Source organism: Drosophila simulans, chromosome X, assembly GCF_016746395.2.
Source record: "Drosophila simulans strain w501 chromosome X, Prin_Dsim_3.1, whole genome shotgun sequence".
Classification (NCBI taxonomy): Eukaryota; Metazoa; Arthropoda; class Insecta; order Diptera; family Drosophilidae; genus Drosophila; species Drosophila simulans.
In genome coordinates, this window is record NC_052525.2 from 11777112 (window position 1) to 11793163 (window position 16052).

General features: G+C 39.9%; 1 protein-coding gene across 7 annotated transcripts in view; it reads left to right on the top strand.

Moving 5' to 3' along the window:
- The window catches only part of LOC6725770 (teneurin-a), a 198599-nt gene that overhangs the window by 152962 nt on the left and 29585 nt on the right, over positions 1–16052 (top strand). For 5 of the 7 annotated variants that reach the window (XM_039297391.2, XM_039297392.2, XM_039297396.2 and 2 more), the window contains 5 exons: positions 672–881; positions 2871–3056; positions 6276–6422; positions 6547–6754; positions 9186–9212. In XM_039297391.2, coding sequence (XP_039153325.1) covers positions 672–881; positions 2871–3056; positions 6276–6422; positions 6547–6754; positions 9186–9212 — 778 coding nt within the window. The remainder of the gene's footprint in view (positions 1–671; positions 882–2870; positions 3057–6275; positions 6423–6546; positions 6755–9185; positions 9213–16052) is intronic. The other 2 variants (XM_044923645.1, XM_039297397.2) reach the window with 1 other exon arrangement.

The following is a 16052-nucleotide window of genomic DNA, read 5'->3' on the forward strand; positions in this document are numbered from 1 at the left end:
AAGCATGGCCAAAAGCCAACCAAAAAAAAATTACGAACGGGAAAAAAACAAACAAAAGCTGAACAAAGCGGGCCAAAAGAAAAATTGCAACAACTGCGCAAAATTACCAACTTGAACTAAACTGGAATTTCATTTTAATGACCACTTTTGTACGTGTCCAACATACTAATCATGTCATGTGTGCATGTATGCGTGCCGGCGGGAGCGAGAGGGAGGCGCCCAGAAAGAGATGGAGCGAGAGGGGAAGAGTCCTTCATGGCGGAAAGCTTTTTGTTTAGCCACGACTGTCACGATTTCACTGCCCCTCCAAATATATATACATATACATTTCCGCTCTTACTGCCCCTGAACTCTTTTTTTTCGTTAAAAACAGTAGAAACTCGCTGATAGAAACAGGGCTAAGAATTATTGTTAGAGAATATATTACTTAAACATAATATAAATACATTTCCACTATAAATAGTCAGTATAAAGTGATAGAGATTGCCTACACATGTCCATCCTACGCATTATTCACTGTACCCATATGCCACTCGTCTGTTTTGTGTGTTGACTAACAATCGTTTTGTGCTCTCTTCCCCAAAACCACCAAATGCTGACCTGTGACCTCTGACCACCACCACAACCACCCACTTCCGCACCCACTGATGATGATGATGATGGATATGAAGACGACTGCCTGGATCCATTGTGCTCCGGACACGGCACCTGCGTCGCCGGACAATGCTATTGCAAGGCCGGATGGCAGGGCGAGGATTGCGGCACGATCGACCAGCAGGTGTACCAGTGCCTGCCCGGCTGCTCCGAGCACGGAACCTACGATCTGGAAACGGGACAATGTGTGTGCGAGCGCCACTGGACGGGCCCCGATTGCTCCCAAGGTGAGTTGTAATCCTTAAACCCAAATATGTCCTTAACAGTCGCTAGTAACTGTGTTTAAAATGTTTGCCCTCATTGTTTCCATACACTACAAAATATTAAAGAAAATGTTGAACTGAAAACTGAAAATATTTGATACAAACTATCTAGACTTTGTGCTGAAATAATAACAAATAGTTGTCCAAAACTGGAATGCGATACCTCGTTGAAGTCGTAACGAAATTCCCTATCCACCTGTGTTAAAACCTGGAAGATACACAAGGTTCCCATTTTTTGCAAATTTTGATGATGGTACCCCTTATAAAAAACGCGAAAATTTGTAAAAATTTTGATTTTCGAAAATCATAAAAATTGCGATAGGGATAGTTAGGCATGTTTATTAGCAGCACAAAACTGTCTTTACTTTAGCTTTACCTCCTTTTTTGGCCAAGTTATGAAGAAAACCCCGCTACTTAGTGTTGGGCCACGATATTATTTCATTTAGATATATATTGTTACAATGTTGAAGGGTTAACCTAAGAAAAAATTCCACTTTTAAATTAGCAAACTATGAGCTTCACAACAGATATTTTGGGTCACCAAGTCCTGATTAGCAAGCGGTAGCCTTATGGTCTACCCCTAATATACAGGGTATTTTATGTAGTGGCCATAAAGTGGCGGTCGGAAAATCAGGTACACATAGAAGGGCAATCACTCACGAGATCTGTCAGTTGATATGGAGCCAGACTCCGCCGGTGCCACTCCACCGAATATGATGATGTTTTATGGCCACAACTAAACCCGAAATTAGAATGGAATGCTGAGCCATAAAGCCGGAGCTTCCAATTAGGCCCACGGCCGAGGTCCATAATCATCCGGCGTGGTTGAGAGCAGGGAAATCAGCAGAGAATCGGTGGAAAATTTCGGGGCAGGGGCTCAATAAAACAAGCGGCTTACGATGCCACCGAAGGCCAAAGGACACGTACTCCTAATTTGCTTAACTTTTTAGCACCAGAAGGAGGAAAATGAGCGGACTGGGGTGCATACTATATCGGATACATATATATATATGTATATAGTACCTCAGTCGGGAAACCAAGTTGACGACTCCTCCCGGCGTAATGAAGCAGAGTCTCATAAAAATTCATTATTTATTTAATACGCAGGTTGGCTTTGCCACCGACCGCCCTCTCTGTCTCTATCTCTCTCTTTCTTTTAGCAAATAAAATAAATTTACGCTTGCTAACAAAAGTCATGGGTTTGTAAAGCAACCCCCGAAAAACGAGATTATGAACTAAACCATAAATTAAAGCTGGTTGGGGGGAAAGCGGAAAAACAAGAAAAGCCCGAACCAATGCAATGAAAAATTAATAATTCAAAATTTTGGCCAAGATAAAGCTTAAATAAAACATGAAGTTATTTTTGGCTGACTGACTTTAAAGCGAGCTTTTCAGTTACCAGCTTTCCTTGTTCAATCCTTAAAGTGCCAGGACCTTTTCATATTATTAAGCCAACCAAGTCATGTTCGCTGAATCAATATCCATGAAGAAATCGTACAAGCAACCTATGAACCAACTTATGAACCAGAACCGTTGACCATTCCCAGTCGAAAATTCCGCAGTCGAGTCGAGAAAAAGCGACATCTTTAGGAGAAAAACGGAAAAGCGACGAGGGGATGCTCGATGGAAATGGTATGGGTCTTGTTAGCAAAGTGTGCCACCACGTAAATGTAACATTTATAATGCTGTTTTTATGGCTACCAACACCCCAACGCCTTTCACTCCGGCCACTTTACGTGAAGGAGCCAGCGGAGCAGAAGCTTTAATGAATTTAAATGCGCACATGGAAAATTATGAAAATTGGATGGTAGAGAACTAGAAGAGAAAAAAAAGAAATACGGAAACCGATGACAAATGTCATATTTAAACAAACACTTTAATAGTATTCACCTAAAGTTCCTAAAATAATACAACCATGTCTGATTCAATATTTGTATTTTGCTTTTTTTTCAGCCGTCTGCAGTTTGGATTGCGGCCGGAACGGAGTGTGTGAGTCCGGAAAATGCCGCTGCAATTCCGGATGGACGGGCAACCTGTGTGACCAGCTGCCCTGCGATTCCCGCTGCTCGGAACACGGACAATGCAAAAATGGCACCTGCGTTTGCTCCCAAGGATGGAATGGTCGTCACTGCACACTGCGTAAGTTCACTGGAATTTAGAATCGAGATTTGTACACTGACACAAAAAGTGTGTTAAAACTCAAAAGAAAATATGTACTTATAGTAGGGTCACTTTTAGAATCAGTAACTCATCATGATAGCATGATAAAACGTTAAATTAAAGCTCAACTTCAAAATCTTAGCAATTTCCTTTTTGGCAGTTGCCGAATTCTAGGCAGTACAGACAGTTACTTTACAACAGCAACATTGCGGTGTTTTCTGCAGCTGCCACGCCCCCGGTACCGCCCCCGCCCACTGTCAATGTAGCTGCTGTCGTGGCTGTTTTTAAGTTCCTTTTTTTTTTTTGCCAACGTTGCTGGCGTGCTTTTAATCAATCCCGATTTTTTTTCGGGCTTTTTTCTTCGCTGGCAGGAGTCGATGCACCAAAGTATTTTGTACATGTTTACGCCATTTGCTACCCACTTCAGTTTTGCAACGTTCCAAACCCTTTGATTTCCCCCTCTTTTGCGATTTTCCTGCTTTATTTGTTGCTTACTATATCCCCAGCTTTTATTTTTTTTTTTGGCTGGAAGTGCGTTTGACAGTTTTGCCGCCATGACTTAACCATGTTGTTTAAGGCAACGCAACCAAAAAACAACACCAATGACAGGGAGCAGCAGCAGGATACGACTTTTCCCTAGAACGAAAAGCCGGCACTGCAGCATGATAAGTAGCTATCGATTGACAGTGATTAAAACTTTAAAAACAAACAGTCATGTTACAAAAACATTCAAACGTGTGGCGCCCCCTGGCGGCGGCGGCGGCAGCGCAGGCATGCATGTAATGCCATTACAAGCCCCCTTTTTGGGGGGGGCTAAAACCACCCCCTACCCGCGATCAGCATTTCGTTGACGTGTGCAAAACCAATAAAACTTCCGACGTCATTCAGAGTCACAAGCAATCTTGGTGGTCCCCTCCCCCCTCCCTGCTTTTGTCCCCTGGGAAACACTCTTTCAATCGATTCGAGTGAAAAGGGGGGCTATCTGCTATACTATATGGTATCTGTGTCTGGCTGAGGGCCTCGTATTTTTAGAAAGTACTTAACGACTTTGCCGCAGAGTTGTCGCCTATAAGTAACAAACAGGCATATTTCAATATAACCTCACTTTTTAGATTAGCTTTATATATACAAAATGTATATATTTCGTAAAGATACAACAGATTTTTAAGCTTTCTTTCCTGCTCAACTATATATAGTTATTGGTTGATAGTCTCATTTTTACCTTCATATTTTTAGCTAGAAATTTGCCAAAAAGAAGACAGTGCAGATTAGACGAAAAACTGGGCGGGGTGCATACAAAAGGAGGGTCTCTGCACAGATTAGACCTTTCAGACGGCGACTTCAATGCGGCATAGTTGATTGAATTCGAAACAGAGATTTCCAGCGAATTACGCGCCACCGAAAGCTCCACTCGATTGGCCCTCCTCGGGGGGCAAAATGGGGAGTTTCTAGGTGCACAGACACCCGAAAGCCCCATGCATAGTTGATAGTAGTAGTTACATTTAGTTGCCCAAACCCCGTGCCATCCAGTTCTATTCCCTTTTCTATAACCCGTCGTCTCATTCAAATATTTACAATGTTTTTCCCATCGCCGATTCTCTTTTTTTCTGCCCCGGCATTTTCTTTTTTTTTCTTGCTAGCTGGGGTTTTATTATGGATTGTAAAATATGTGCAGAAGTGTGTTTGGGGAGATTACAACAATTTTTTGAATGGCCAGGCATAAAAAACGAGGGATTTGTACGCCGAAAGTGATAAAATAGAGGGGAAATAAGCTGCGCAGAGGGCGAAAAAGCCAAACAGGGAGGTTCCTGTAAATGGTTGGTAAAAAGCCAATGGCAGACATTGCTGTGTTAAATACAATAAAGAAAGAAAATAGTGCAGCTTGAACTCTAAAATAAAAAAAACATGTAATGGGAATATGAATGGCAAAAAATACAAGGTTAATAATGAATTCACATTTCATTTCGGTTGGTAAATCGGTTTATATTTATATAAATATTTTCCAAAGCGATGTTGGACATTCATATTGCGGAATTTTCGAAGGGAGTAGCAGATATTTTATATTTTTCAGTTGTAAAACTGTTTTTAAAAAACAAACACTTAGTGTTTTTTTTTTTTTATTTTGCATTAAAAATGTCCAGACAGTTGTTTTGATTGATTTTGGTGGTTTTAAATATTAAGTACAACTTTGTGCCGTTTATTCGGTTTTCGTTCAACTAAAATCAGGTTTGTATGCAGTAAAGTTGGCAATTTCGCCGGGGTTTTTATAGTTCTCCAAAGTTCGAGGTCTAATCCAGTCAACAGATTTGACATATTCCCCCGTTTCTGCCGTCCCGGGAGTTCAATATTTGCAAGAACACTTGAAGTTATTGCCAATATGTGCACACAAACACGCACTCGAACGGAAAGAGACGGCACGATGGTGGCGGAAAGAGAGGGGGCTACTCGTAAACAGGAAGGCAGTAACAACCAGGGAAGTCATTTTATGCGCCGCAAACTTTTTAACATGCCGGAAGCTGAGTTAGCAGGCCCCTTTCTTCTTTTTTTACCATCGAAATGGTGTGTAAGGGCCAAAAAGGAAGGAGGGCGTTGCTGCTACCTTACCCCATTTCGCAAATGACACATGTCAAGTGACATTAACTTTGCGTCAAATGCTGTCGTGGCACAAACAAATAAAGCCAAAAAAAAAGAAGTAGAAGGAAGGCAGAAAACGTAAAAATGGGGCCAAATCATCTATCGTTAGGTTACGTTTCGTTGGGTTTTTATGTTTGCCCAACATTTCGCCGAGTGTTCTGCCAAAGGTTAACTGCCACTGAGAGTGAGAGCAAACATCAACATTATTTTTATATTCATGATGTTGACTCGCCGAGCACGGGAATCCAACGTAGCTGGGGCTTGGGTTTGGGTTTTTAAATGGAAATACCCGTGCAAATGGCAATGGGCAGGGTGTTATCATTCAATTTGAAGCGCCACTCGATCCGGACAGTTTACTCTTAATTACAGCAAGGCATTGGCACAAAAATACCAGACCGTTAAATAAAATGGCATACAAAAGCCAATTCGATTGCGTGTCAAGTCGCTCGAAATCATATTGTTCAGTAATAGAAATACAAGACTTAGAGCATCCGGTATCACAACGATACAACATCGATATGCGACTTAACCATATTAATTTACAAACCACTTAAATACCTCCAGCTGGCTGCGAAAATGGTTGCTCTCGACATGGGCAGTGTACCCTGGAAAATGGCGAATATCGCTGCGATTGCATTGAAGGATGGGCCGGAAGTGATTGCTCCATCGCACTGGAGCTGAACTGCAAGGATAATATCGACAATGATGGCGGTAAGTTGGAAAAAGAAGTATAGAAATCTGGTTTAAAAAGCATAGCAATTAGTCGTAACCCACAGAGGTGTCATTCTTTCAAATCCTCAATATCCTGATCCTGATAATGTTGTATTTTATATAGATGGAATGACCGATTGCTCGGACAGCGAGTGCTGCTCACATCCCGCCTGCTCGGAGCACATAATGTGCCTATCGTCCAACGATCCCGTGGAGGTCCTGCTGCGAAAACAACCGCCCTCGGTGACCGCATCCTTCTACCAGAGGGTCAAATTTTTGATCGAGGAGAACTCGGTGCAGTCATACGCCCACATGGACGAGTACAGCGAGAAGTAAGTGATTCGCCCTAGAATTAAGAACTATCTCGTAGCGCCCCTATATCTGTATAGCCTATATATACATATACGTATGCGTCTGACTCTTAGTGCGCAGGGATTCCAAAATGACCATATATATACCATATATATATATATATTTAAAATGAGAGGGCCTGCCATTGAGCGACTCTTGAGTTTCCTACCTGAGTTCAAATCTTTTTCGTTTCCAGTTTGATCTTTTGAGTTTCGTTTTTGAGTTGCAGACAGCGAGTGTCCCGCGTATATCTTGAATATATATGTATCTATGTATATACGGGGACGTTTCGATCTGCGATTGAGAAATTTTTCATTGGAATTGCGTTTGAACTTTTTCCGTTTTCGGTTCTGTGTGATTATTCTTTAAGCTTTACGGGTGCAATGAAGGGAAAAAGCTCAAATTTATTCTATATGAAGCGTATATATGTGTATATAACCAGATACCAGATACTAGATACCCATGGCCTATCTGACCACCTATATATACATATATGCAAATATTTTTACTTTATGCTTTACAAAACGAAAAGAAAATGAAAAAAAGAATCTGTTTATGTTTTATACCAACTTCAACTAAACACACTGCCAGTAGTCTCAATCAATCAATCAGTCGAAAAAAGAAAAATCAAGAAGAAGCAAAAGAAATGAAAATCTAAACCCATTCACATTCCCACAATCCCGAACGCCTCTCTCCCCTCAATGAGTCTATCATTTATGCGCTGAAAACAAAAAAGAAAAAAACACTAAAAAATAATATTGAGATGAGAATGTGAGAATCTCAAGTGAAAATGTTGAATTTTCAAAGTTTTCTTTTTTCTCGTTCCTCTGAGTTCTCTTCCCAACCGTTCCGTTTCCATATCGATTCGTTATGTTATATATCAGTTTTGTGGATCCTTATTTCTCCTGATTTCTCCCAAAACAAAAAAAAAAAAAAAGAGGAGGAAAACGAAATGACATTTTCCTAGTTTGAGCTTTTTCTTTTCTTGCCCGCCTGGGAAATGCCAAGCCAATGCGAAGAATCAGACGCTGATGATGACTACTTCCAGCGCAAAAGAAAGAAACCCGAAAATAATATCTATTTCCATTGTTTGTTTTTTTTTTTTCGACTAAAAAAACCATACTTTTTTCCTTTGGTTGATTCTCCTGAGTTTTGGAGTCGTGGGATCCTTGATCCTGCTGTCCTTTTCATTTCCATTCCTTTCTTGCCGCCTCATTTCTCTCATTCTCTCGAACTCTACATGGAGCAAAGAAAAATCAGAACTATTTGATGAGAACATTATGAGAAAAGCGAATATATAATGATAGCACTTCATTGAGTATGTGTGTTGTCTAGTGTTAAACCTCCTTGTGTTCGTCTTACCCCAAAAAAAGAAATATATACAAAATATAAAATATAACCAAAAACAAATGATATAAAAAATCTCTCAAAGTTAGGCCTCCATCGATAAGTAAGTGATCGATCAGATCGAGTGTATAACTAAGAACAGACCTAGTTACATTACCGATAGTTAACTTTAAATTTAATTTGCTTTCGTTTGGTTTCTTAAGCGAAGTACAGTCTGTCATTGTATCTATATATTACCTATATAGCGTGTCTCTTTAGTTGTTGCTATGATTTCGATTCTGATTTGAAGACCCCCCAAAAAAGTAAAAACAAAAAAGAGAACTGCGCCGATGCCAAGACCAAGAGGAGAGGATTCCCCAAAACTGAGGATGACCGAGGAGCGAAATTGATTTTGAGTTTCTCTTTCGTTTCCGTTTCCGTTCCGATGATTCCCCCGTTCCCCCAATCGTTTCGTTATCATTTCGTTCCGTTTCGTTCCGTTCCGCATTTAACCAACTAACCATACTAAACCAACCAAGATGATATGTCAGTCAAGCCCCGAAGATGTCTGCCGATCTCCGCCTCCGTCTCTGTCTTCGTCTTCGTCTCATCATCCGACTAAGTGTGTTCGTCAAATGTGTTATTTTGCGTTACTTGTTTCTCAGCGTGTCGTTTTCGTTCCATTTCCGTTTTGTTTCCATTTCCGTTTGATTTGTCTTTGGTTCACTAAGCTATGAAAGTACAAATCTCCACCTTAGGTATGCTAAAAGTAAATCTAAACAAAAAAATTATTACCAATTGTTAAGCAATATCAAAGTTTGATCAATTCGTTAACGAAACGCATTTTTGTCTTTTAATTTCTTTTTTATTGTCCTGTCAATTAATTGTGTACTGTCCTACTCTGTTGCTGTGGCTCGATACCTTCATGTTGTGTGCTAAACCAAAACCAAATACCAAAAAAAAAAAAATCAAATCCAAATCAAATTTCAACACCAAATCAAAATGCATTTCCCATATGCAAATCAAAATCGAAAAAAAATCAAAAAATATACAAAAAATCCTACGTTTCAACCCGTGAACTTGTAGTCTCTTCTGGAGCTCGTTCACACCTTGGTAAGTCGAAAACAAAACACCTAAAGAAAAAAAGGAAACACAGACGTACAATTTTTTGGGTACTCCAAACCAGAAAGAAAAAAAGAAAACCAAAACAAAACGAATATCTTTGTTACAGTCGCATCTTCTTCAGTTGATTCTGAATTTTATGTTCACCTCATCCAAGCATCCAATTGATCCATTGATCCATCGCATCCACTTGTCCATCCACAAAAAGCATCGAGTTTTGTTTGCCTTCGGTTTTTTTTTTTAATATATGCATCCATAAAATCACACACGAGATTCTTTGGTTCACAAATGTAGGCGGCATCTCTCATCACTTCTTTTTCGATCACTCACTTCCTCTTCCCAGTTAAGAAATAAATGTACCTTTCTAAATTCTATAAGTCAATGCAGTCTTTAGTCACTCAAGTCAAATCTTCTTTGAAGTAAATGAAGAACTTAGATTAGATCTAAAGAGCAGAGCTATCAATTGTATCAGCTAATATTTAAATTCAACCAAAACCTCCATTTTGAATACCCCAAAGTGCTGACATATTGAGCAGAGAAAAGGAAATACGTTTGAAACGCCTGCAATTGACTTTTGCATTTTTTCCAAATTGCTGATCAACATTTAAATGCCCCACGGCTGTAATTGCATTATAATTGTACCAGCACCTATCCCATTCGCACCATTCGCTTGCATATATTGCCATTTTGTTGATTTTAAATTACATTTGAACACACACACAAAAACTGAGAACCGCAAAACCCAGAGATCGAAAAGTCAACAAATCATTCATGTAAATAAAACACGACAACAAGAGGAGTGAAGACAACAAAAAGTACAAAATATAAATTAACAACGGAAAAAATGCATTCATAATTTTTTATCTCACCAACACACCAGCACGCACACTCGCAAAAAAAAAAAATAATAAAAATAAAAATAAACACATGCATATCATGAGTATGTTTTCCATATTCATTATTTTTTTATCGTTTTTCGTTGGCATACTTTATAGGGCAAGATGAAAGAATCTCGATATATATATCCACATATATATATATATAGATAAATAATTGTATGTGTTATGTGTACCGTGTCTATATGTGTATTTAGTTTGATTTCCGATTTGTGTTTGTTCCTTTTGCCAATCAGCCAGCGATTTTAACACTCATACTAACCCATTTACCATTTACCCACGAAAGTCATCGAAATATTATTGTTATTATTATTTACTCTACTCTACTCTACTCTACTCATAGTTTGGCATGTGAGCATTTCGAGCAGAATTTTGTTTGATTTCTCCCGAGGTTCTCCGTTTCTCCAAATCACCCTTTCTCACATTCTCTATATATGTCTGCCCATCACAAATTGCCCCCGATCGTTATTAAATCGTTTATGTTTTGATTTCCATCAACGAAACTCCACCAATTTCTTCCCTCATCTCTCTCAAACTCTTGATCTCTTTACGTTTTTCGGTTGTATTCGTTTGAATTTTAATCAAAGCTTTTTATGGTAAACAAATCTCATCAAATATAAATCACTTTATGAGTTTTCGTATCGATTAATATCTCTGTTGATGTTTTGTTAACCAAACGAAGGAATTATGTATACAAAAAACAGAAACTCGATAGGTTTCCCATCCAATAAAATGAAATGAAAACCCAAAGGTCAGCAGCAGAACAAAGACAAAGAAAGAACCAATCAAAGCTAATAAAAATGCAAGTAAAACGAAAGAAAATATCTGTATATCCTTATATGTTATCACTCAAAAAAATAACAACGAAAAAAAAACATCCCTACAAAACCCCCAAACGTATCCCTAAATGTCCTAATTGTCTGCGTCTAAGCCATTTGTTTATATGTTTTCCAAATACAATAAAACTCACCCAATCACACACACACACACACAACCACACGCATACATCCGTTCCAACACAGAAAATTCTTCACCAGAAAAAAGAAGAAAAATATCAAAGTTTTATAAAAAAAAATAATAATTAAGGAAAAACAGAAAATTCTTTACAAACAATTCTTAATGCAAATTTTTCCATCAGGTTTTTGCGTTTCTTTTTACGTTTTCCGCATTTAAATTATTCTTTTTTTTTCGGTTGATATATGTATGTATATATATATTTTCAAACTGTCAATGCAATAATAATTTCTTCGGCATACCGAAGTTCTATAAAATGCCCTTGCAGAAGTTCCTTCAAATGAAATAAAGTGTGTGGGTATCTAATACGAGTAACGCAGTGTGAATATTGGGTATTTCTATGGTTTGAGCTAAAAAATGCTATTAAAATAAGTCACAAGAGTAATTTTATTAATGGGCCCAAAAAAAAAAAAGAAAATATTATATAATGTGTCAGCAACCATGGTCATTAATTGTGCAAAAGTGTAAAAAGTGTGGGTATTAATGGCAAAAAAGTGTGCTTATTAAGTTAATGAACGGGTTGCACTGACAGCCATCCGATCATCGTAATGAACTGATTTTCACTGCATTAATTAAGTGGTTTCATCGGCCGAGGGATTAGTCAAACTATTTCCCTCATATACAAAAAAAGGGACTAAAGTTAATAACTGGTAAATGGGAAACGCGTTGCCTGGTAAAATTGCCATTATATCTGGAATATTGCTGTTGTAGACACCGCCACGCAATTATAAGTCATTTGCCTTGGCCAGAGAAAATTGCTGGAATATCAGTTTAAAAAATAAGAAGAAATTTACCCAAGACACCAAGAAAACATTTCTTCTTCCGCACTTTCGCAATTTTTTAAGCACCAAAAAGAAGAGACATAAGTTAATGAAAGTATTCGATTGAAAAGAACTTAACAACACTGGGCTAGAAAATCAGAGTAAAAAATTTAAAATTGAAAGGATCGTGTAGATAGGAACTAGAGTTCCCTACCCCAAAGTTGAGAGCTACTTATTTGTTTTCAGTGTTGGGTGAGCGGAAAGAACCAGATGATGATGACGATGCCATGGAAACTGGGTGACGTTGTTGTCGTCGTCGGCGGGTTGCTGTTTTCCTTGCCGCTCCGATAAAGCGAAATCCAAGTAAATGCGATACGGGCGTGTCATGACTTCAGGGAGGCGTTGTTTAGTGGGTGGCAACGGGTGGCCATGGGTAGCCATGGGTAGCTATGGGTGGCTTGGGGCTGTTGGGGGTGCAAGACTGCCGCCGTTGTCAACGTCTTCGTCTTTGGCATTTCGGGCCGTCTTTGTCTGTTCCTGCTGTTGCGTTCCTCTGCCCCTCAGTTCCTCCATTCAGTGTCCTCTTTTCCACTCGCTTTTTTTTTTGGCTTTGTAGTGCTCAAGTGGCATCGTTGAAAGGCAGGGCAGTTAAGTTGGAGAGGTGGAGCCAGGGGGTAGCGGTGGAGCGGGTATGGAACAAAGGTCCATTGTGAAAAGTTTTCGCTACTTGCAGCGGCAAATGCAAAAACTGTTAACAATAGAAATAATACAAGAAGAAACGGGCAAAGAAAACGCCGAGCTAGGTGGGTGGATGGTTAAGGGGGAGGGGAGATTGGGGTAGGAAGAAGGACGTGGGACGCAGGACGAACAGGAAGCAGGCATAACCAGAACGGAGACTTGGCCGGAGTCAAAAGTTGAGCAACAGCAACAACGTTGACTAAAAATTAAACAATAAACAATGGCGGAGCGACTATAGATTACTTCCTGTTTTGGCTGCCATTTTGTGGGGGTGCTGCGAAAATAAAGGGGATAAAATGGAGCCAGGAAGGGCGCTCAAAAAAGGGGGTTAAGTGTGAGCTTGGCTAAGGGAAAGCCCCCGACTTCTCTTCTCTTCTCTTCTCGGTTTTTTTCGTTATTTTCTTCTTTTTTTGTTGCTGTCCCAACTGACTGACGGCCTGTTTAGGTGTGGCTAGTTGCCCGCTTAAGTGGTTTTCCCACCAGCCCACCATTTCTCCACCATATTTTCCACGCCGACCCCTTGGAAAAATCGCCCCGCCCCCGGCCATGCACAGTTGTGTATGCAAATCAAGTTGTCTGCGTCGGGCTGTAGCTAAACTGATTAGTGTCAACTTGCTGGCAGTCATCAAGTGGCTACTGGAGAAAGTCGCTGGATTATTGTGGGTGGTGCAGGGATGGATGCAAGGTTGTTGTCGCCAACAGAGTTGCTCGGTGGCAACCCCTTTTCCCAACCGCCTTCCTAAGCTGCTTTTTGCGGTTCCTGCTGGCTGTCAAGTGTCGTAAGCGTTTGATCCTTGATCTTGTGCGCTAAAAAAGGGAAATGAGGATATATAAATGTATATACAAATGGATTAGATGGCTACAAAGCCGAATTTCCGGTAGATATTTTCAACATTTCATTGTGAAATATGAGATATCAAACGATTATTTTCGAAATATTTGAGTCTGTGAAAATTCTGCTTGCAAAATTATCTCACATTTCTGAATCTTTCTCGTTTGCCGTATATTTTCCGACTGCAATCCGTTCTTTTTTAACTTCAAGTTGCCAAGACTTATGGGTAGAGATACATCCTGAATATGTGCCACATATATATACATATATATCTGTTTATTTTCCGCATGTGCTTGTGCCATGCATTCGAATGCAGATATAGTGTATATATAAATTAAAAAGGCGCCAGTCCGAATGTTTTCACAGGCAGTTGTCGTTGTCCTTGTTGTGATTTTCTGGTCTTATCAACGGGGCCATTGCCTGGACTATAGCTCCACCGGAATTGTTATTGTTGGTGGTGCTGGCAGAGCGGCAGCCGCTCTTATCGCCATCCGTTTGCTCAGAGGGCAAAAAAGGAGAAAAATCCGCTTTAGAAAAAAAGGGAGGAGGAATTTACAGCGTACAAGTTGCACATAAACCAAAATTAATACCCATATAAGTTACAAACAGTTTGAGTGTACGAGGTGTACGAGTATGTGATAGTGCAAAAAAAAAGTAAAAAGCTGCACGGATACGGATAAGAGCAAGGATAGTTAGCCCGCTTTCAGCCAACAGCCTTTTCCAGTCAACGTGGCCAATAGAAATGGGCAAAACACAACTGGCCAAACGAGAAGGCCCCGTAAAAAACGCCATGAAAACAAAGTGAAAATCAAGAGGGAAAGATTTAATTCGAACAGAGAATGCACTTCACAGCACTGGGTTTTAAAACAGGCTTTTTGATTGAGTTATATAAAAAGGTGATATAACATCAAGTAGCAATTGAATGAATGGCTGTTTTGATGCGTATACTACCATATCATATTGTAAAAAAAAATAATAACAATATTCAGAAGTGAATTATTCTGGATTGTAGTACATGTCTATGATTCTTTCTAATTAAAGTTACAATATTCTCGATATTTTGATTCGAAATCAGAATGACCGGATTACGCGTACGATGGTAACGCTTTTCAGTTAATTTCGCAGAACTTTTCTGTCAACCGATTCCTTTGTAAATATTCTGAACTCGTATACAACATATATATTCTCATAAGCCATATATGTATACATCGCTTGATCGCTGCCAACTTTATGCCAAAGTCCATATATCCAAGAGTCCCCCACTACCATGCCGTTTTTTCTCTCGCGCGATTTCTGTTCATTTTTTCCTCTTCTTTTTTTTTTTTTTTGGCATCCAGTGAAAAAGGGAAAATGTTGGAAAAAAGCGACGAGAAATTCGCGGAATTTTCGCTGCAGTCGCACAAAAAATGTGGAGAAAAAAGCAAATATGTCGACGGGGCCAAAAGGGAAACATTGGGGATAGTAGTTTGCCATAGTTATGGTCTGCGGTCGACGGCTTCTACAATCCGTGGCCGTGGTCCGTATCCATATCGGTGTATCCATATCGCATATCCTATATCCCATGTCCTGCCGCCAGCCTGTGTGTGTGTGTGTGTGCACTCAATATAATTTAATATTTTTCGATAGCAACAACGACGGCAGCTGAAAGTAATTACTTTTATGTGAGATTAGATATATTTATGTGTTTGTTGGTGGGCAAGCGGCCAGTATAAAGCCAGTTGCAGTTGCAGTCTACGCTCCGCGCTCGCTAATTCGACATCAGCACAAAATTTTTAATGGCCTGCGGCGGAGTGGCAGTGGAGCCCCAACGTAAAACGCCTGGAAAACCAAGCCAACCCCCCGCCAAATGACGCCCATCGTCGGTCGGTCATAAGTTTCCATTGAGTGGGTGGTTGGGTTGGATGGCTTGGTGAGCTTACATTTTTGTTATTGTTATTCTTTTGACGGTCGTCGTGCGGCGCATTTAAGTGAAGTGCAAACTGCAGAGCTACAAAACTGGATTTCGTGCCACTCCGGCTGAAAAATGGGCGGTTGTTGTACGGACAGACCACTGTAATGGCTTCATATAACTATAAAATGTATAAGCCGTGTGCCATTGTGGCGGCGACATGAGAAATGAGTGGGCGGTGGGTTGTGCCTCATGGCTGGTGGCTGGTGGTTGCATGCGGCCATTGCGGCAAAAGTTGATGAAAACTGTTTTGATTGCGGTATAAAATGAAGGCGATCCACCCAGTGCAGTCCGCCCACCAAGATCCCGAATGATTATGAGCGGAAATGGAATGAATACATAGGTGGGCATCGAAAGGAGTTGCAGGCGATTCTTGGAAATATTTTATTTTAGCCACAATAGCGTTTTTCTTGTACAGAGGGAGAAATCTATTCCACTGGCCTTTGGAATTTAGCGACTTCAGAAACCTCACCTTTCATCAATTTATGCATGTTGTAATGAACAATAAATTCATTTAATCCTTGCGCACATTTTGTTGAGTGCAAAAGCCCCTAAGTGAACGTTTTCTTAACCCTTTCTTTTTTAGCTTTTTTCTGACAGCGTTTTTTCGAATGGGAAAAACATTCGATCCATTGCCATTGC